The 20,678-nt window shown below is 61.9% G+C and overlaps 1 protein-coding gene across 2 annotated transcripts in view; it reads right to left on the bottom strand.

Annotated features, from left to right (window-relative positions):
- Positions 1 to 2,704: 2,704 nt before the first annotated feature.
- Positions 2,705 to 20,678, bottom strand: part of PDE2A (phosphodiesterase 2A) — a 56,181-nt gene continuing 38,207 nt past the window's right edge. For both annotated transcript variants that reach the window (XM_056329339.1, XM_056329340.1), the window contains 29 exons: positions 17,286 to 17,375; positions 15,462 to 15,550; positions 13,787 to 13,896; positions 12,818 to 12,873; positions 12,678 to 12,737; positions 12,418 to 12,577; positions 12,268 to 12,320; positions 11,708 to 11,782; positions 11,538 to 11,579; positions 11,388 to 11,456; positions 11,104 to 11,234; positions 10,771 to 10,882; positions 10,637 to 10,676; positions 9,734 to 9,797; positions 9,568 to 9,646; positions 9,288 to 9,465; positions 8,592 to 8,704; positions 8,232 to 8,309; positions 7,895 to 8,017; positions 7,620 to 7,690; positions 7,367 to 7,489; positions 7,196 to 7,283; positions 7,029 to 7,076; positions 6,822 to 6,896; positions 6,557 to 6,656; positions 6,268 to 6,380; positions 5,953 to 5,991; positions 5,678 to 5,784; positions 2,705 to 5,468 (listed from right to left, as the gene is read on the bottom strand). In XM_056329339.1, the coding sequence (XP_056185314.1) occupies positions 5,246 to 5,468; positions 5,678 to 5,784; positions 5,953 to 5,991; positions 6,268 to 6,380; positions 6,557 to 6,656; positions 6,822 to 6,896; positions 7,029 to 7,076; positions 7,196 to 7,283; positions 7,367 to 7,489; positions 7,620 to 7,690; positions 7,895 to 8,017; positions 8,232 to 8,309; positions 8,592 to 8,704; positions 9,288 to 9,465; positions 9,568 to 9,646; positions 9,734 to 9,797; positions 10,637 to 10,676; positions 10,771 to 10,882; positions 11,104 to 11,234; positions 11,388 to 11,456; positions 11,538 to 11,579; positions 11,708 to 11,782; positions 12,268 to 12,320; positions 12,418 to 12,577; positions 12,678 to 12,737; positions 12,818 to 12,873; positions 13,787 to 13,896; positions 15,462 to 15,550; positions 17,286 to 17,375 (2,709 nt within the window). In that variant the 3' untranslated portion in view covers positions 2,705 to 5,245. The remainder of the gene's footprint in view (positions 5,469 to 5,677; positions 5,785 to 5,952; positions 5,992 to 6,267; positions 6,381 to 6,556; positions 6,657 to 6,821; positions 6,897 to 7,028; positions 7,077 to 7,195; positions 7,284 to 7,366; positions 7,490 to 7,619; positions 7,691 to 7,894; positions 8,018 to 8,231; positions 8,310 to 8,591; positions 8,705 to 9,287; positions 9,466 to 9,567; positions 9,647 to 9,733; positions 9,798 to 10,636; positions 10,677 to 10,770; positions 10,883 to 11,103; positions 11,235 to 11,387; positions 11,457 to 11,537; positions 11,580 to 11,707; positions 11,783 to 12,267; positions 12,321 to 12,417; positions 12,578 to 12,677; positions 12,738 to 12,817; positions 12,874 to 13,786; positions 13,897 to 15,461; positions 15,551 to 17,285; positions 17,376 to 20,678) is intronic.

The following is a 20,678-nucleotide window of genomic DNA, read 5'->3' as shown; positions in this document are numbered from 1 at the left end:
ATCCACCCCAGCTCTGGGAGAAGGTGGGGGACATGCTGGACCCTTACTGGTTCACTCAGGTGGGCTGCCCGGGAGGTGATGCTGCGTGGGGCATGGCCACCTGGCTCAGCATCCTCCTGAGGCCACCCAGGGGACAAGGGGTGACAACCAGGGATGGAAGGACAGGCAGGAAGCGGCAGCTGAGACCCAGGGGACAGCCCAGGGGCTGGGCTGAGGGGCAAGCTGGACAGCTGTGGCACCCCACATGCACCCAGGATGACAAAGGGACATCCCAGAGGGAACAGAGTCATCAGTGTCAGAGGCAGGAGGGGGCAGCTCCTGGCTGGGGACCCTCGGCAACCCCTCCGCGCTGCTCCCGGACTTGCTCCGTGTTAAAGGTTTTAATCCCAGGACTCGCTCTCTGCTCCGCTGCTGGGTTTGATGGTGGCTCGGAGTGGGAGGAGGGACACTGGCAATTTTTTCTAGTTTTTTGTAGTTTTTCACCCCAATTTGAGCAGCTCAAGCAGCACCAGCAGGTGCCAGCATTGAAGCCTCCAGGGACTTTTCCTCCGGTGCTGCCTGGGCTGGAGCCATCGGATCGGGCGCTGGATTGATCCCGGGTAATAAATTGCTCATTAGCGGGATGGCTCGTCAGACCAGGAGCTGGAATAAAAACCACAGCCCTGATGTGAAGGTGATGGGCAGAGCGGAGCTCTGTCCCACCGAGGCTGTGTAGGGGCGGCCGCTGGACCCAGCAGGGCAGCTTAGGGTCACATCCTGCACCCCGCAGCCCGGGGTGCTGTGGGCAGGGGCCCCTGGGTGACTTGGGGCGTGTCACTGCAAAGGGCAGCGTGACCCACGGCCGGCCATGGGCACAGGGTCCTGGCCTCATCCTGCCCTCCAGCCTGAGGGGTAGGGGATCCCAGTGCCGGGGGGATCCTGGGGGTGGGGTGGGGGGAACCCCATCCCGCTGGGGTCCTCCCATCCCATCCCATCCCATCCCATCCCATCCCATCCCATCCCATCCCATCCCATCCCATCCCATCCTGGCACAGGCCAGGACTGGGCTGGATACGGATTGGTCCTAGCGGGGCTGGATCCTGACCCAGTGTCAGTCGCGGGGGGTGGCGCATCCTGCACCCCAGTCCCAGCGTAGGTTGGGGAGGGGGGGGGTCCTGCTCCAGGCCGCATCCTGCCCTAGTCCCAGCACAGGCACATCCCAGCATGGGCCATACCCCGCATCCCAGCCTGTGATCCTGCTGCAGTCCCGGTCTAGGCTGGATTCTGCCCTGGGCCCAGCTCCAGCTGCTGCCCAGGGCTGGGGTGGTCCCAGCGTGGCAGATGGGGGGACAGAATGGGGGGGGGGGGGGGGGGGGGGCGGGACGCAGAGCATCCCAGGGGATTGCAGTATCCTGTGGGTCAGGGATTTCAGAAGGGAACAGGGCAGTGGGGGAACCAGAGCAAGGTGGGGGGGTCAGTGCATCCCGGGGCATGGGAGCATCCCAAGGGACCGGAGCATCCCAGTGGGGTCAGAGCCTCCTATCCTGAGCTGGAGTTGTCACGTCTGCCCCCCCCCCCCCCCCCCCCCCCCGCCCAAGGGCACTTTTGGGGTGTGCATGTCTCAGCTGGAGCTACCCAGTCCCCACTGAGGCTGTGACAGGGGCTGGGGGTGGCCCAGGGTCTCCTCACAAGGGAACACCTCCCTGCACCCCCAAACCATTCTGTCCCCTCACTGGCACTGCCCACAGCCCCCCTGCTGCCCACACCTTGCACAGCTCACACAAGTTCAGGTTCATCACCAAACCCAAGCTGTCCCTCCCTGGTGCCACTGACCATCCTTGGGGACACGGACACATCCCCACACCCACCCCACTGCAGAACATCCACTGGCACCCCCCAACATGAGGCACCTACCGACCTGCCGCGGGGAGATCAACGTATGAAATTTATTTAGGAAAACCAAAACCCACAAAAAAAAAAAAAAAAAAAAAAAAAGGGAGGAGGAGGAAGAGGAAGGAGGAGAAGAAGAAGGAGGAGAGGAAGAAGACGGAGAAGAGTTGTCTCCTTGGGCTCCGTTGGAGCCCAGAACAACCAGCGCTGCAAGAGGGGAGGACAAAAAAGCTGGAGGAGGTTTTGCACGCCCGCGCACACTCGTGGGTGAGCGGGGCTGGGTGCCAGCTGCGCTCCCCAGTATCCATAGGAGTATGTACAGGGGCAGGAGCCAGGAAAGCATCGACCACCTATGCTCACCAGCGGCGGGGGCTGGAGAAGTGGGCTACAGCTGGGAAACGGGCATCCCTGCGTGCCCCTCTCTGTGGCATGGTACCCAGGATGCGGCACCCCAGTGCAGGACCCCCCCACTCCCCGCATTCACCAGCACCAGCTTGGGATGGCGAGACCCCTGCATCACCAGGCACTGCGGACTGGCAGGGGGCTGTGGGTACCGGCTGGGAGCAGCCGTGCCCGCCGGCACACTGGCACTGCAGCCATGCCAGCATCATGCCAGGGATGGAGCTGCTTTCCTCCTCTTGCACTTTGGGGGGGTTCTGCCTTCTCGGACCATCCCTGCCCCCCGCTCAGTGTCATCGCATGGCAGCATGCGGAGGGGGAAGGTTTTGAGGGGGTCTTGTAGGCGAAGCCATGGGCCAGCAGCCAGACAACGGTCACCAGACAGGTCCTACCGGGGCTTGGGCAAAGCATCTTGCTAAAGGCATCTCCGAGTAGGTAAGGCAAAAGGAATTCAGTTCACTTCATCCCCGGGGAGCAGCTCAGCATTGGGGTCTCCCATTGCTCCTGCAGACACGCACACTCTGGGTACCCCCGAGAAAATGTGTGTGGTGTTTCTTACAGATGAGATGTCGAGAGGAGCAGCCGCCCCATCGCTCAAATCCCGGAGGGATGCACTGGGAGCACCACTGTACCGCGGGGACCTGCTGCGGCACTGCTGGGACTCGGCGCAGGGGTGGTGCCGTGGGATGCTGCAGAAGAGTGGGGATGGGGGCGGCAGATGGCTCCATGGCTGCAACCGGGCTGCCCTTGACCATGGTGGGACCGATCCTGGTGGGACCGACCCCAGCAGTGCCAGGATTTCACTGTGCCACTTCCATCACCTTCCCCTGCTGTGATGGTGACCCTGCCATTTCCCATGAGCTGGGTGATGCAGCCAGGGGGGCTCAGTGCACCCCAGTCCCTGGGGGCTCAGCATCCACCCTCATCCCCGGCCCCCCTTCAGCTCAACCCCAGCAAAGCAAGCTGCTCACCACGGCTCACCATGGTCTGGTTCCCCTGCTCATGGCTGTTTCGGGTGGCTTTGGTTGGGGCAACAAAGACCTGGGTCACACACAGTTGGAGAGACCCTGGGGGGGGGGGGGAGGGGGAAGGCTGGCTGAGCAGAGCCCCCAGGGCTGAGGCAATCCACACGTGTTGGGTTGTTGGACTGGAGGGACCAGCAGGGTCTGTGCACGGTGGTCAGTAGGACAGGAGGGACCACAGAAGGCCATCACCATCCATGCATGGTGGTCTGTAGGACCAGTGGGACCACAGGAGGATGGCAGGGTCCATGCACAGCAGTCAGCAGGGCAGGAGGGATGGTGGGAGACTGGTGGGTCTTTGCATGGCCAGAGCAGCCATGGGAAGCCAGCAGGATCCATGCACAATGCTAAGTAGGACCAGAGGGACCACAGGAGGCCATCACCATCCATGCATGGTGGCCTGTAGGACCAGAGGGTCCATGGGAGGATGGTAAGGTCCAGGCATGGCAGTCAGTGGGATCAGAGGGACCACAGGAGGATGACAGGGTCCATGCATGGCAGTTGATGGGACCACAAGAACCACAGGAGACCATCAGGGTCCATGCATGGTGGTCTGCAGTATCAGAAGGACCACAGGAGACCATCAGGGTCCATGCATGGTGGTCTGCAGGACCAGAGGGACCATGGGACATTGGCAGGGTCCATGCACAGCAGTCAACAGGACTGGAGGGACCACAGGAGACCATCAGGGTCCATGCACGGTGGTCTGCAGGACCAGAGGGACCACAGGAGACCATCAGGGTCCATGCACGGTGGTCTGCAGGACCAGATGGACCACAGGAGACCATCAGGGTCCATGCACGGTGGTCTGCAGGACCAGAGGGACCACAGGAGACCATCAGGGTCCATGCATGGTGGTCAGTATGGCAGGAGTTGTGAAGCCACTGTGAGCTGGGGATGCTCATGGACACATCGGTCACTGGTGCAGCTGCTTGCAGACAGGAGGCTCCTGGGCGGGCACCACAGTGCTGAGCTAGAGAAACACCCACGTGGTGGGGACATTGAGGGGACACGGTGGGGGACAGGACCTCCTGCAGTGTCCCTGTGGGAGCGCAGCACACACACACCCCCCCCCTCCATGCGTGCAAACCAGGAGCAGGAGCCCTTCCAGCCTTGGCACGCATCTAGCCCTTGCAGGGGACGTAGCTGTGTGGGACCAGGCTGGGCGAGGGACACGAGTCCTTCCACAGGTGAGTGGATCCAGGGGTCCCGGGGCTGGGGGGGCTTTTAGCCAACAGATGCTCGGCAGCTGCTGGGAGGCAGCAGGGGATGCAGGCAGAGCACCCCCATGGCCACGGCCATGGCCATCCTGCTCTGGGTGCCTCTTCCCTCCTCCAGCCAGAACCAGCCTCCTTCCATGGGCCTGAGCCTGGCTCCTCTGTCCTCAGACCTCCCAGCCCCCTCCCACAGCCTCACGCCCCACTTTGGGGTCTATGGGGACACCCCTGTGCCCTGCAGCCCACCCCACCCCCAGCACTCCCACTGCTCCTCGCCATCCTGCTCCACACTGTCCCCCTCCATCCCGCTGACCCCCGGCAGACCCACAGCCCCCTTTCAGGGGGACAACCCCTCCAGGGGTGCTTCTGCCGAGGGCATCGTCCCTGTTGTCACCCCATGGGGACACGACCTGCAGCCTTAAGGCAGTTTAAAGCACATCCATCCCTCAGCCCCACGGTGTCCCCCGGTGTCCCCGGCCACAGAGGCAGAGTCCTAGCAAAGAGGGGTCCAGGGGACCACCAGGTGGAGGGGACACCTGAATACCTGCCCCGGAGGGAGGGGACAGTCACCCACTGGTGGGAAAGGACCAGCGGTGGGTGCTGGCAACACACAGACCTTGCTGTTGTGGTCCAGAGTCACTGATGTCCCCCCCCCAAACCTCCTCCCCATAGGCTGGGGGATGAGGGTTGGGGATGCTCCTGGTCCAGCTGTGGCCGTAGCCCCCCTCATTGCCCCTTTTACTCAGCCCCTGCCTCTGGCTGCCCCCCCTCGGGCTCCAGGCAGCCGTTAAGCTGGGGGTCGGGGGCCTGCGGGTCATATTCCTCATCCAGAAAGTCCAGGGAGTTGTTACTGGGCAAACCCCGGATGGTGAATTTGTGGGAGACCTTGGTCCACTGCTCCCGGTTGCTGGCCACCCTCTCGTAGAGCTCCGCTGCCTTGGGGAAGAGGTCCTGCAGCAGCCTGGGGGGCAGGGGACACCACATGCCATCAACACGGGGTTGCACCCCCTTAGTTGGATGCAACCCTGTTCCCCCCCATCCCCACCACTTGGAAACCCCCCTAATATCTGCAAGACCCCCCGCCCAGCACCCCCTGTCCCACCCTGGCATGGCAAGGCAGGGGTGATAGCAGCAGCCCCCCCCAGCCCGGCGCCAGCCCTGGGGGCTCACTTGTAGATGGGCATGGCGATGTGCTCCATGAAGCTGATCTGCAGCTCGGGGATGTAGGCTTTCTCCCGGTCCATCATCTCCAGCGGGCGGTTGCCCATGGCCTTCTCCTGCAGCAATGGTGAGGGGGTGTGTGTCAATGCCAGTGACCATCCCCTCCCCATTCCCGGGCAAGACCTCCCTGTCCACCGCCCCCCCCCACCTCATCTGGGCCCCCCTGGTGCTTGCCAAGAGTGTTGGCCAAGCCCAACCCCGCACCAAGCCCTGGTGCTACCTACCAGGTCACCCTGGGAGAAGAACTCCTTGTAGATCAGCTCCTGCAAGGGACAGACTGTCAGAGTAGGGGGCTGCATGCCTGGGGTGCCATCCCTACCCCAATTGCCCTCCAGACACCCCCCTCCACAGCTCTGCATTGGGCAGGGACATGCTGCCGGCACGGGGGGCTGCTGCGTGGTCCAGGCAGGGACCCCCTCCACAGGCCACGATGCCACTGTGAGGGGCAGGCTGGTCCCCGGCGCCTGGGGCCATGTGGGTGCCCCAAGACGGGGGAGGGGGTGGCATTCAGGGGGTCAGCCCCATGGTGTGGCACTCACCGCGATCTTCCTGGTGGTCTTCCAGCCCTTGGTCTGGTCGGAGAGGTCACAGGAGGTCATAAGCAGGCAGAGCAGCAGGCTGTGGTGCTGCTTGTTCTTAGGGTCGTAGCCCACTGCCAGGCAGGGAGCAGGGCAGGGGTTAGGGCTGGGGGCTCGGGAAGGAGCCCCACAGCCCCCATCAGCTCCCCAAGTAAGGACTCTGGGGACAGCCAGGACCTGCAGTGCCACCTTCCAGACTTGGGGGGATGAGTTCCCACCGCATCCCTAAGCCCAAGCATAGGAGCTTCACCTTCTGCCATCTTCTGGAGGTCCTTGAAGATGCGCAGGTGGTGGGCCAGGTCAGTGGCCAAGATGATGTCCCTCATGAGGTCCAGCATGCGCTGGTAGTCCTGCAAGACCAGGCATGGTAGCTGCCGTGACCAGCTCCGTGCCCCTGCCAGCCCTTGTATCCCAAGGGTCAGATCCAGAGCTGGGGAGGGGGTCCAGAGGGGACGAGCAGGCTCAGCCTGGGCAGGAGGGTGGCAGGGGAGAGGTGCCAAGGCAGGGGGGCTCACCTTGCGGGAGAAGTGGTCAAAGATGTTACAGCCTTGGCTATTGAGGATGGCAATGGCTTGGGCGAAGTGATGCCTCTGCGGGAGAAGCCGGGGCCGTGGGCGCAGGCAGGGTGCAGGCAGGGTGCAGGCAGGGCGCAGGCAGGGATGCTGCCACCCAGCCGCAGCCCCAGAGAGTTGGGCAGGGGGAGGTTTTGGGGAGCACCTTACCTCCATGACGGAGCCCTCCGAGCTGTACAGCGCAGCCAGGACCGATTTCTGCAAGGCAGAGCGGCTAGAGTGATGGAGCTATGGGGGTGAAGACCCACGCCCCCACCCCCCCAGCTCTGTCCCCATCCCCCCCACCCAGGCACGTCCCAGCACTGGGCTCGGCTCACCGAGGCCACCTGGAAGGAGTTATTGGTGCCTCTGTGGTCCAGGTCATGGCACATGCAGGAGATGAAGAGGGCAAAGATCTCGATGTCTCTGGGGGGGGAAGGAGGGAATATGAGGCAGGCAGGAGGGCGGGGAGCGCCCCGGCCGGGGACAGGGACGGCGTCTGGCCTTACTCCAGGTAGTTGACGAGCTCCAGGTTCTTGTAGAGCAGGTAGCAGAAGTGGGAGACAGAGAAGGCATGCATCCAGTTGTGGTAGGGGGGATCACGGTAGCCCTTCTTCACCATCAGGCAGAACCTGGCAGGGAGGGAAGGGCCATGGGGGGTGTGTGGTGTGTGTCTTTGCACCACCCCCACCCCCTGGGGACCTCTGTCTTGCCCAGGTGTCCCCAGCAGGTGTGGGGATAGTGACAGGGATGGGGACCCACCTGGTGAGCGTCTGACGGTCCATCTTGTAGTTGTTGATGAAGTTCATGTCCTGCAGCATGCTCAGGATGGCCTGCGGAGGGGACAGGGTGAGTGGCAGTGCTCATTGTCCCCCTGCCGTGCCACCCCTGCCCCTGCCTGGCAGGCAGGAAGATGCTCAGGGGTGCAGCCACATCCCCCCATTCCAGCCCCCCAGCACCCCAGGGCTGGGGTCTGTGACCTGACCCAGAGCAGGCAGGGTACGGTGGCACTTGGGGACCGTCCCCACAGTCCTCACCATGGAGGTGTCATCCTCGGGCAGCGAGCGTGGCGTGTAGGTGAAGTTGGCAAAGTTGGGGTCAATGGTGGACACGGGCTGGATTCCCTCGCTCAGCAGCTTGGTGTACTCATCGTCTGACACCTGAAGGAGCCATTGCCAGTGGTCCACGCTGTGACCGGGCCCCCAGGGTGTCCCCAAGCTGTGTCCTGGGCCACGTGAGCCCCAGCGAGAGCAGAGAACCCAGGGTATCACCGCCACCCCACTGTGCCACCACCTTGGGGTGGAGTGTGGCAGCACCACGCTGGCAGGGGGGGTCCCAGCCCGTGTCCCTGCCCCCATCCCCGTGCCACCTCACCTTCATGTGGTACATCATCATCTCATTGGCCAGGTGGCTGCGGTACTGCGCCTCATTCACCTTCTTGTACAGCAGTGACTGCAGGGTGGGAGGGAGGTATGGGAGTGCTGGGGGTGTGCAGAGCCCCCCAAGCCCCCTCAGCACCCCCAGCCCATGCTGGCCCCCCAGCACATCCTTGGTCCCCACACGTGGCCTCCCCCACCCCAGCTCATCCCATCCCCACCACTGCTTGTCCCCAGGGAACGGGGACCAAACACATCCCCCCACCCCGTCCCTCTGCACTGTGGCCAGCTCCGGGGCAGCACAGAGGGCTGCTCTTGCCCTCCCCCGCCAGGGTTGGGGACCCCCCCGGGCACATACATGGGCGATGCTGATGCCACAGTAGATGGAGAAGGCGGTTGCCAGGTCCTCGTCGAATTTGCTGAACCAGGGGCCATTGATCTTGTTGACCAGCTCTGCCACCCCGATGACCTCTGGGAGCAGAGTGGGGACAGGGGACAGGGGACAGGATCAAGCCCGTGTGCTGGGGACAGGATTGTTCCTGTGTGCTGGGGACAGCGCTGTGCCCACAGGCTTGGGACAGGATCATGACCCTATGCTGGGGGACATACTTCTTTGCTGGGGGCGAGATTGTGGCCATGTGCTGGGGACAGTGCTGTGCCTGTGTGTTGGGGACAGGATCGTGGCCATGGACGTGGGACAGGATCATGCCCACGTGCTGGGGACAGGATCATGTCTGTGTGCTGGGGACAGGATTGTGCCCAAGTGCCAGGGACGCTGCTGTGCCCATGTGCTGGGGACAGGATCAGGATCACGCCCAAGTACCGGGGGTAGCACTGTGCCTGTGTGTTGGGGACACAATGATGTCCACGTGCTGGGGACAGATCACATCCACATGCTGTGTTCAGGATCGTGCCCCCCGGGGCAGGATGGTTCCCACGGGCTGGGGGATGCTGCTGTGCCAGGGGACCGTGCCGTGCCCACATCCCGGGGTACACAATCCCCCACGTGCCGGGTCCCCATGCAGGGGGACGGCGCCCTGCCTGTGCCCCTCACCCTGGCTCTCGTTCTTGATGGGGAAGCAGAGGATGTTCCTGGTGCGGAAGCCGGTGCTGTCGTCCACCCCCCGGTAGAAAAGCGGGTGGGAGTAGGCATCCTTGATGTTGAGGATCTTGCCAGTGGTGGCCACATGCCCGGCGATGCCCTGGTCGGCAGGGATGCGGATCTCGTAGCTCTGCGGGCAGGGAGAGGAGGTCACCAGCATGGTCCTGGGGCTGGAGGGGGCAGGACCCCAGGACCCCCCACCAGACTCCATCCCCCTTGTCCCTGCATTCACCTCGTCATCCACCACGCCACCGTCAAACACCTTGGCCACCAGCTCGTGGCTGAGCCGGTCTAGCAGGAACACGGAGCATCTGCAAGAGACACCAATGCCACTCGCACCCAGGGGGGTCTGTGCCCCCCCACCCTGTGTCCCCCCCCCTCATGGCAGGCCCACTCACATCTCTGCATTGCTGAGGTTTCGGGCCTCTGTGATGATCTCCTGGAGCAGAACAGAGACGTCGTCTGCAAGGGGTGGGGGGGAAAGGGTCAGGGAGCCCCCAGCCAAGCAGCTGCTGCCCACCTCATCTCCCCACCCATGCAATGAAAGAGGGGGTGTCTCAGCTCAGTCTGTCCCCAGCGTGGGCTGTGCCTGCACACAGCCCACCCCAGGGGCACGGCAGGAAGGCCTGGGGGGCACAGAGGAGTGGGGTCTGCACAGACCGTGTGCATGCATGTACATGTTTGCGTGTGTACACGTGCATGCATGCACACCAAAGGGTGACACAGCCCGTGCAAGTGGGCAGCAGCAGATGCAATACAGCAGGGTGCTCGTGTGTAGCATGAACTGCAGCAGTGTGTGTGCACAGCAATGTGTGTGTGCACATGCAGCAGTGCATGCATGCAGCAGTTGTGCGTGCATGCAGCAATGTGCATGCATGGCAGTGTGTGTGTGCATGTGCAGCAGTGTGCACGTGTGCATGCAGCAATGTGTGCGCGTGCAACAGTGCATGTGTGCATGCAGCAGTTCCCACATGTGCAGCTCTGTGTGCACAGCAGTGTGCGCCGGCAGCAGTACATGCAGCAATGCATGTCTGCACACACATTTCTAAGTGCACGCAGCACTCTGTGCTGATGCAGTGTGCACGCCTGCAGCTGTGCATCACCAGCGCAAGCAAGGCTCTGGGCGAGCTGACGGCTGCCCTCCTGCCATCATCCCCCAGGCAGCGCCAGGGCTGGCAGGGCAAGGGACAAGGTCCCCCCAGGCTGGGGGCAGGGGACCCCAGTGCCACTGTCCCCTGGAGCTGTGCAGGGGGTTCTGCCCCCCACCCAGGGCGTGGGTGCTCCCTGCAGCGTGCACCTACCCAAGTGCGTGAAGAGGTTCTTCGCCACCTGCAGCAGGGCCTGGTGGGGACAGAGGTGATGCTGTCAGTAACTGGCGTGACATGGGACACGCACACGTGTGTGCCCGGTGTGACACAGCCCTGCGGGCACTCACCTGGCATTCGCACTTGAGCTTCTGCTCCTTTTGGAAGGCCAAAGTGCTGGTGAGCACCGTGGAGGTATAGCAGAAGCAGTGCTGGATCTTGTGCTCGTCTGCCTTGGTGTAACTGGGGGGAGGGCAAGACCCCATCAGAGGAGAAGGGCAAGACCCCATCGTGGTGGGGCACACACCTCTGTCCCCTGTCCCTGCTGGTCCCCACACCTGCACCCTCTTCCTCCATGGTGACAATGCTCCACCACCCACAAAGGCAGCCCCAGCTCAGGGCAGAGGGGAAGGTGGGAGGGCTGGATCCTGCCCCCCCCTCCCCAAGCCAAGACGGTTACTCACCTCCCCCCGCTCAGTTTGTTGAAGGCGCAGGCCAATGCCACCACCTGGGAGGTAGCCCGGCTGATGACAGGGACACAGAGCATGGAGGTGACCTCGCTGCCCAACATGCTGCTCAGCTGCTTGTGCTCCTCCTGCAGGGAGGAGGTGAGAGGGGGCTGGTACCGGCACCTCCAAACCAGACCCCCACCCCCGGGAAGTCCCCAGTCCGGGCTGGGGAACCATGTCCCTGGGTGCAGGAGACACACACAGAGTCCCCACCCAGGGTAGGAGAGCTGGTACCCCACCTCGCTGATGTCCTTCAAGGTGATGGACCTCTTGTCCTCCACCACCTTCCCCAGGCGCCCAAAGGTGAGCTGCGGGTGGAGGGGATGGGTGAGCCCATGGCACCCACTGCCCCCCTATATCCCCCACTCACCATCCCCCACTCTGCTCACCGAAAAGCTGATCTCCTCCTCGAGGACACGGTCTCCCACCACCTGGAAGAGACAGCTGGGGGGTGAGCTGCCATGGGATGGTGGTCAAGCCCCATGAAGCCATGGCTTGGGGGGTGCAGTTGGGAACCCCTGGCCCCACAGGGTGGGGGGACCAGCCCGGTGGCACCCACCTGGCAGAAGAGCTGGTGGTTGTCCTCAGAGACAAGTAGGAGGCAGCAGCACAGTGACTGGGTCTCCTGCTTCAGCTGGGGGGGGTGAAGGGTGGGGGTCAGCACCCCAGCCTGCCCTGAGCCCCCCCAGGGCAGAATCCAGCCCCTCCTCTGCCTCCCTGTGCCCAGGGCACCCACACGTGCCACACAGAATCAGGTGCCCTCTGAGAACCTCTTCCCTGCAGCTGATCAGGTTCACTCTGGAGACTACTGATGTCAAGGGCGAGGCTGTTCACTCTGGATGCTACTGAGGGCTGGGTACAGGATGCTAGAGAGCCTGATGGGAACCTGGAGGTTCTGTCTCAGAGTTTCTGTGGCACGGATGGCACTGTTAATTATGTTAACTCTGGAGACTTGACAGTTGTGACAAGGCTGTTCACTCTGGTCACTACTGATGGCTGCGCAGCTGACGCTTGAGGTTTTTCTTTACTTTGGGGGATTTTCTTTTTTTGGAAATAAATTGAGGTGCTCTGTGTGTCCTGAGGCTGGGGGCGAGGGGGGCCAGCATGGTCACTACTCACATAGTTGATGACCTTGAGCTGGAGTGAGGCAGCATCCAGGTCATACAGCTCACCTGTACAAGGGGCACAAACACCATGAGGGGCTCAACGCCCCAGCTCCACCCTGCCGGCACACACCACCCCCCCTGCTGCCCCCCACCCTGGCCTCACCGCAGAGCTGCAGGATCTTGCAGTCCAGGTCACTGTAGCTGCTTTCAGGTGCCTTCTCTGTCTTGGCCAGGGAGTTCTGGGAGGAGCTGGTGGAGAGGCTGACCTGGGGCCAGGGCTGCAGCTTCTGCAGGGCTTGCAGGCGCCGGTATGCCACCAGGGTCTGCAAGGAGGGGCGTAAGGGACAAGGGACAGCAGGGTTTGGGGAAAGAGGTGGCAGGTCCCCAGGTGCCGGGGCCCACAGCCAAGCTGGGGTCACTCACGTGTCTTTCCAACGCACGTAGGTTCTGCTCATCCGAGTCGCTCAGCTGGCCACAGTGTACCTGGAGGGTTGTAGTGTGAGGACCCCAGTGTCTGCACACTGTCCCATCCCCCAGAGCCCGGCCCACATCCTCGCACTCACCAGGATGACGCACACCACAGCCCCACTCTCCTTGTCCACCAGCGGGATGATGCGCACTGCAAGCCAAGAGAGGGTCAGTCCTGAGTGGGCATCGGGGGTAGCCTGGGGCTGGGGCATTGAGCCCTCAGGGTGCATGTTGTCATCCCTGTGTCGCCATGGGTCACCCACCCAACCCACCTGGCCATTCTCCCATCCATCCACCCACCCACCCACCCACCCATCCAACCACTCCTGTGCACACCCATCCATCCACTCACACCTCAGTTCTCCCAATCAGCCACCCGTCCATCCACCCACCAACCCATCCACCCACCTACCAACTTATTCCTCCATCCACTCACCCACCCATCCATCCACCCACCCATCTTCCCACCCACCCACACATCCATCCACCCACCCACCAACCCATGACCCACCTACCAACTTATCCTTCCATCCGTCCATTCACCCATCCATCCACCCACTCACCAACCCATCACCCACCTACCAACTTATCCATCCACCCACTCATCCACCCGTCCATCCATCCACCCACCAACCCATCTACCCACTCACCTACCAACTCATCCACCCATCCATCCATCCATCTGCCCACCTACCAACTCATCATCCATCCACCCACCCACCCACCCATCCACCCACTCACATACCAACTCATCCATCCATCCATCCCCCATCCATCCATCTGCCCACCCACCAACATATCCATCCATCCATCCACTCACATACCAACTCATCCATCCCCCCATCCATCCATCTGCCCACCTACCAACTCATTCATCCATCCACTCACTCACCCACCCATCCACCCACCCACCCACCCATCCATCCATCCACCCACACACTCACCTACCAGCTCATCCATCCATCCACCCACCCACCTACTCACCTACCAACTTTCCCCCCCACCCCCATACCCACCCACTCTCCCACCCCACCAACACCCCTATGCCCCCCCTGCAGCCCCACCTTGCGTGCCAGGGGCCAGGGGTGCTGCCAGGGGGCCCAGCTGCCGGCTGGGGAGCTCGGCGGGGGGCAGCCCCCCACACTCCAGCCGCTTCTGCTTCCGCACCGCATCCCTGCAGGGACAGGGACACCTGAGCCACCGCCCCAGGCCGGGGCACCCCAGGCACCTTGGGCAGGGGACCTGTGCACACGGGGAGGGGACAGGGCTGTGCAGCACACCTGAGCATGCGTGTCCCTTGCACACCCACAGCGCTTGTGCATGCATGTGTCCCTGCACATGCACAGCCCCTGCACACACGTGTGTCCCTGCATATGCACAGTGCCTGCACATGCATGTGTGTCCCTGCACACACGTGTGTCCCTGCACATGCATGTGTGTCCCTGCACATGCACAGCCCCTGCACACACGTGTGTCCCTGCACATGCATGTGTGTCCCTGCACATGCACAGCCCCTGCACACACGTGTGTCCCTACACACACAGTGCCTGCACATGCATGTGTGTCCCTGCACATGCACAGACCCTGCACACACATGTGTCCCTGCACATGCATGTGTGTCCCTGCACATGCACAGCCCCTGCACACACATGTGTCCTTCCACATGCACAGCCCCTGCACACATGTGCATGTCTCTGCACATGCACAGCCCCTGCGCACACGTGTCCCTGCACATTCACAGCCCTTGCACATTTGTGTGTCCGTGCACATGCAAAGCCCCTGCACATGTATGTGTCCCTGCACATTCAAAGCCCTCGCACATTTGTGTGTCCCTGCACATGCATGTCCCTGCACATGCACAGCACCTGCACATGTGTGCATGTCTCTCACATGCACAGCCCCTGCACATGCACGCGTGTTTCTGCACATGCACAGCACCTGTGCACGTGTGTCCCTGCACATGTGTGCATATCTCTACACATGCACAGTGTCTGCACACATGTGTGTCCCTGAACATTCACAGCCTTTGCACATGTGTATGTCCCTGCACGTGTGTGTCCTGCACATTCACAGCCCTTGCACATTTGTGTGTCCCTGCACATGTATGTCCCTGCACATGCACAGCACCTGCACACGTGTGCATGTCTCTCAAACGCACAGCCCCTGCACACGCATGCGTGTCTCTGCACATGCACAGTGTCTGCACACATGTGTGCATGTTGCTGCACATGCACAGGGGGATGGGATGAAGATGAGGATGGGATGAGGATGAGGATGAGGATGAGGATGAGGATGAGGATGAGGATGGGGATGGAGAAGGGAAGGGGGATGAGGATAGGGGCAGGGATAGGGATGGGGATAGAATGAGGATGGGAATGGGGACAGGGACGAGGATGAGGAAGGGAAAAGGGATGGGAATGGGGCTGAGGATGAAGAAGGGGATGGGCATGAGAATGAGGATGGTATGAACGTGGGCATGGGATGAAGGCAGGGATTGAACGAGGATGGGGATGAGGATGAGGATGGGGACGGGGTGGGGATGGGATAAGGATGGGTATGGGGTGAGGATGAGGATGGGATGAGGATGAGGATGAGGACAGGGATAGGGATGGGTGTGTACCAATGCCAGGTCCCCTGTGAAACCTCATGGCCTTCATGCACACGCGTGTACATGCACACTCACTGGGCCACATGCACGTGTGTGCACACACCCGGGGGCTGGGGGGGGGCTGGGCTCACCTGAGCTTCCCCTCGGGTGGCAGCTCGTGGGGGGGGTCATCACAGATCAGCCGGGTTTCCCCATCCAGCAGGTAGATGTAGACATGCTCCTGGGGGGGGGGGGCGGGGGTGGGCAACGCTGAGGGTCGGGACCCCCACCCTGCCCCTCACCCACGCCACAGCCCAGCCAGCCCTCGCCACCCCTGGTACCCCCTGCCCACTCCGCAGGGAGCAGCCGGGCCAGGCAGGGCTGCGTGCCTCAGTTTCCCCAGGTGCACAGGGTTTGTCCAGAGCAAAGGTCATGACACCCCACACCTAAACACACATGCACACCCACACATGTGTGTAAACACATGTACATAAGTGCATAAACACACATACATAAACACACGTGCACACCCACACATGTATAAACACATGTAGATACACATAAACACATGTGCATACCAACATGTACAGACACATGTACACACACACGTATATAAACACGTATATATACCCACACATGTGCACTCCCACATATATACTTAAACACACATACCCACACAAGTACATAGAAATGCATGCACACCCACATATGTACATAAACATATATATGTACCCACACATAAAGACATTTACATACCCCCACATTGACATAAACACATGTGCACATCCACACATGAAAACACGTACCCACACAAGTGAACAAGCGTACACACCCACACATATAAACACATGTACACAGTCACACATGTACATACACACATACATATCCACACATGTACATACACACATACATATCCACATACGTACATAAACACATGTACATAGCCACGTATGTAAATAAACAGATGTACATACCCACACGTGCACAGCCGCATGAATACACACATGCACACGCATGCACACAGTCATGTACACACATGCACACCCACTGCACACGTGCACCATATGCACCTGTGCACACACATGCATAGAGACCTGCATACGTGCTTGTGGGCACACATAGGTGCATGCTCACACATATGTGCACACCTTAGTGTGCACACTCGTGCACACACACCTGCTATCACGCACACGCATGTGCACTCACCCCCCACTTTGCAGGCCCCCATGACCAGGGCACCCCAGCCCTGATGCCCAATGTCTCAGGGGGTCCCATGATGCCTGCCCCATGCCTGGCCATCCGCAGCACCAGGGCCACCACCAGCACCAGGGTCACCATGAGCAAGCACCAGGGTCACGAGCACCTCTGGGCTATCAGAACCAGAGCTACCAGCTCCAGGGCTACCAGCATCTCTGGGCTATCAGCAGCACCAAGGCCACCACCAGTACTGCAGGGCCACCATAAGCACCAGGGCCACCAGCACTGCAGGGCCACAAGCACTGCATGTCCACCATGAGCACCAGGGTCACCAGCACCTCTGGGCTATCAGCAGCACCAGAGCTACCAGCTCCAGGGCCACCATGAGCACCAGCACCACCAGCATCTCTGGGCTATCAACAGCACCAGGGCCACCATGAGCACCAGAGACACCACCAGCAGCAGGGCCACCAGCCCACTGGGCTCACAGGGGCATTAGGGGCCCTGCAGCTCCTGGGGGGCTCCAAGCCACTCCCTGTGGAGAGGTGGCCGGTGACTGGCAAGTGAGGCTCAGAAAGCCAACCCAAGAGCCATTTCACACTTAAAATGGAAATAGGGGACCAGTGACCCATAGCCCATTTCAGGGCAGGGAGGACATCCAGGTGGGCTGGGCAGGAGAAGACTCCATCCCAGGCTCAACCTCAATATCAGCCAGCAGAGAATCCCGCAGCACCACCACCCCCAGGTCCCGGGGCTCTCCCCGCCCCGCGCCCACCTACCACTCTGGGCAGCAGGGAGACCAGGGCATGGCGGAGGGCATCCCGCAGGCAGGAGACATCGATGACAGCCCCCAGGCTCAGCAGGGCATCCTGGGGAGAGAGCAGAGGAGGGCAGGGAGGGTTACGGTGGCCTGAAGCCACAGTGAGGGGCACCACAGAACCAGTCATCCTCTCCATCCTGTCCCCAAGGTCACCACGGCACAGTTATCCTTCCCCTAGACCCCCAGGAGCAGTCTCCAGCCTGCCCACCTCCTTTTTGGGGTCAAAACCTCCCTTTTTCGGTCAATGCCCGTGACGGGGGAGCCAGGGGTCCCCCAAAAACGGAGAGGCTTCAACACTGGAGGGTGAGGGGGGCACTGGGCTGAGCATGCTGGCATACTGGGAGCACTGGGTGGGAGATCTGGCCCCACACGGTTGGCACAGGGAGGGTGCCTCCAGGGAGCCATGCGTGCAGGATGGTGGCCCTAAAGCCGCGCTTGGGTAACACACGGCCTTGCACAAGCCACGCTGATGGTGGCACAAGTCACACCAGTGCCTGCATTAGCCACACCACTGCCTGCACCTGTCATGCCCATGCCATGCCAGCACCTGCGCCAGGCTGCCACTGCCAGCACTAGCCACGTCACCCCCAGCACTAGTCCCACCCACGACTGCCCTAGCCATGTGAACACCTGCACTGGCTGTGTCAACGCCTGCACTAGCCAAGCCACCTCCAGCACTAGCCATGCCAATGCCTGCATTAGCCACATCAGTGCCTGCACTAGCCATGGCAACTCCAGTGCTAGCAACATCAATGCCTGCACTAGCCATGCCAACACCTGCACTAGCCACGTCGGTGCCTGCACTAGCCACATCAACACCTTTGTCTCCCTCCAGGCGCTGCTGCTTCCTTCCTCATCCCCAGACTTTTTCAATCCTCCACGCACAGCTGAGCTCCTGCCCACGCCACCGACAGGGCAGGCAGGGCAGGCAGGGCAGGCAGGGCAGGCAGGGCGCGCAGGGCAGGCAGGGCAGGCAGGGCAGGCAGGGCAGGCAGGGCGCGCAGGGCAGGCAGGGCAGGCAGGGCAGCAGACACAGTCTCCCTGCCCTTAAATATCCGAGTCAGCACTGGTTCCTCGGCTTTGACAAGCAGGGGGCCAGCCCGCATCTGCCCCCGCTCCCCCATCCCACGCCACCCTGCAGCATCCATAGGGTGCAGGGGATGGAGGGACCACGCTCCCCCTTGCTCCCCCCCACTGCCCTTGGGTTGCCGGAGGCCACCGCCGTGGCTACCACCGTGGCTCCTGCCAGACACCCAGAGGGAGCCTCGCAGGCAGGAAAATTCCTGCCGTTCCCCTGCCAAGCTCCGCCATAAATCACCGGCAGGAAGAAGAGGCGCTGGATAAAGCATGTCGCAGGGGCTGAACACTCATCTGAAATTAATGATGGGAGGGGTTGGGGTGGACACATGGAAAAGCTGGGGGGAAGAGGGGGCTCCGCAGCACGACCCCTGCCTGCAGCCCTTGTCTGGGAGACCAGGATAAGGCTGTTGTTATTACGGGAACGGGTCGAGGCTCCGAGTCAGGCACCAGCTAACGGCATCGGGATTTGCTCTTCCCTTCGGTCCTGGTTTTACCAGGTGGCTCCAGGCTCCATCCCCAGCTGCACTGGTAACTGGCCCCAGTGTCACCCCCTGGGGATTGTCCTCAACCCTGCACCCCAGGGGAGCCTGGCCAGGACCGTAGCCCCTCACCAGGGCTGTGCCACCCCCCAGCTCCGGGAGCATCCTCGGCCACAGGGCTGGGTCCGAGCAGCAGGTGGGAGCATGGCTGGTGGTGATGAGGGTGCTTCCAGCTGAAGACATGGGCGCCGGCTGTTATTCCAACAGGGCTGCATCTCCAGTCGCTTACTCACACTGGAGACACATGCACTGTAGAATACAGCCGGGCCTCGGCCAGCTGTCCGTCCTGCTGTCCCTCTGGTCCCTCTGTGTCAGCTCAGCATCCCTACCATGTGCAGGGGGAGATGGGGCAGAGGCCGAGTGGGACCCCCGGGACTGCTCAGAGCATCAAATGCTGGCGGCATGCTCGGCGCGGAGACGGACAGATGGCAGCTGGACACGGGTGATGGCTTTAATAGGGCTGGGAATCCGGGTCCGTCCCAGAGGGGGTGGAAAAAACTGCAGGAGCTAAAAAAAACATCCCCAAGATGAAGAGAGAGCGGCGGAGGCAGGCGGGAGTGTTGGCTGCACAGGGAGGAGGCAGGGGAGCAAGGCTGGCCTGGGAAGGGTATCCCGCTCATCCCATTCATCATGCTCATCCCATTTGCCCTGCTCATCCCACTCACTCTGCTCATCCCACTCACCCTGCTCATCCCACTCACCCCACTTGCCCCGCTCATCCCACCTGTCCTGCTCATCCTGCTCATCCCACTTGTCCCGCTTGTCCCACTTATCCTGTTCGTTCCACTCATCCCGTTCTTCCCGCCCATCCCATTCTTCCCACTCATTGCACTCATCCTGCTCATCCCACCTCGTCCCACCCATCCTGCTCCAGCCCAGCTCCCCCCAGCCCGGAGCGGGAGGTTTTGCCAGCTGCCCCTTGCCAGTACTGCTCAGCCCTGGGGATGCTGCGGAGCCACAGCTAGGGCTCTGCACCCTTCCATGGCCAGGATGCGGCCCTGCTCCATGCTGGGCAAGGAGCCAGCGCGCCTGGGGCCGCCAGCCCAGCCACATCCCATGTATCGCCATAAATAGTGTTTCCCAATGGCCTCGGGACGGCTGCACTGCAGGCTCAGCCCAACTGGGGCCCCGCTGTCAGCTCCCTTTATTGCTTTTATTTAATGACCCTACTGGGGAGCTGAAGCAGCGAGTCCCTGCGAGCACCCAGGGCACTGGGCGAGCTTGGAGCCATGCAAAGACCCGGGGGGGGGGGGGGTGGGCACAGGGTTGCCCATATCCCCCCTCTAATTTCCTCCTCCTGGTGGGGAAGGGGGTCCCTCCTCCAGCAGGATGCGATGTGCCCGGTCCCTGTCTTTGCCAGGGAGGTGACACGCATCCTGGGGCTGTCATGCAAACTGGAGGTGGGGCACGGATGGGATGGGGGTGTCACCATCCCCCCAGCATCTTGCAGTGACCCAGTGCAGGCAGGCTGACGGTCCCCCTGGTGCAGGCAGCCTCTCCCGGTGCGTGCCCCCCAGCAGCAGAGCACAGGGTCCCCACTGCAGGCAACGTGCAGGCAGCGTACACTGCCTGCAGTGGGATGGTGGGGGCAGGATCCATCCCTACACACCCCCAAACCGCACAGGGAGCACCTCCCAGTGCCAATGGCACTGGCATGCCCTCCGCAGCCTGGAATCCAGCTGCATTCCTGCCAAGGAGCTAATTAGGGGGCTAATTAGCCTCCCAAAGCCCGC

The sequence above is a fragment of the Falco biarmicus genome, chromosome 2 (assembly GCF_023638135.1).
Source record: "Falco biarmicus isolate bFalBia1 chromosome 2, bFalBia1.pri, whole genome shotgun sequence".
Classification (NCBI taxonomy): domain Eukaryota; kingdom Metazoa; phylum Chordata; class Aves; order Falconiformes; family Falconidae; genus Falco; species Falco biarmicus.
Note: the sequence above shows the minus strand (reverse complement) of the source record. Positions and strands in the feature narration are given on the sequence as shown.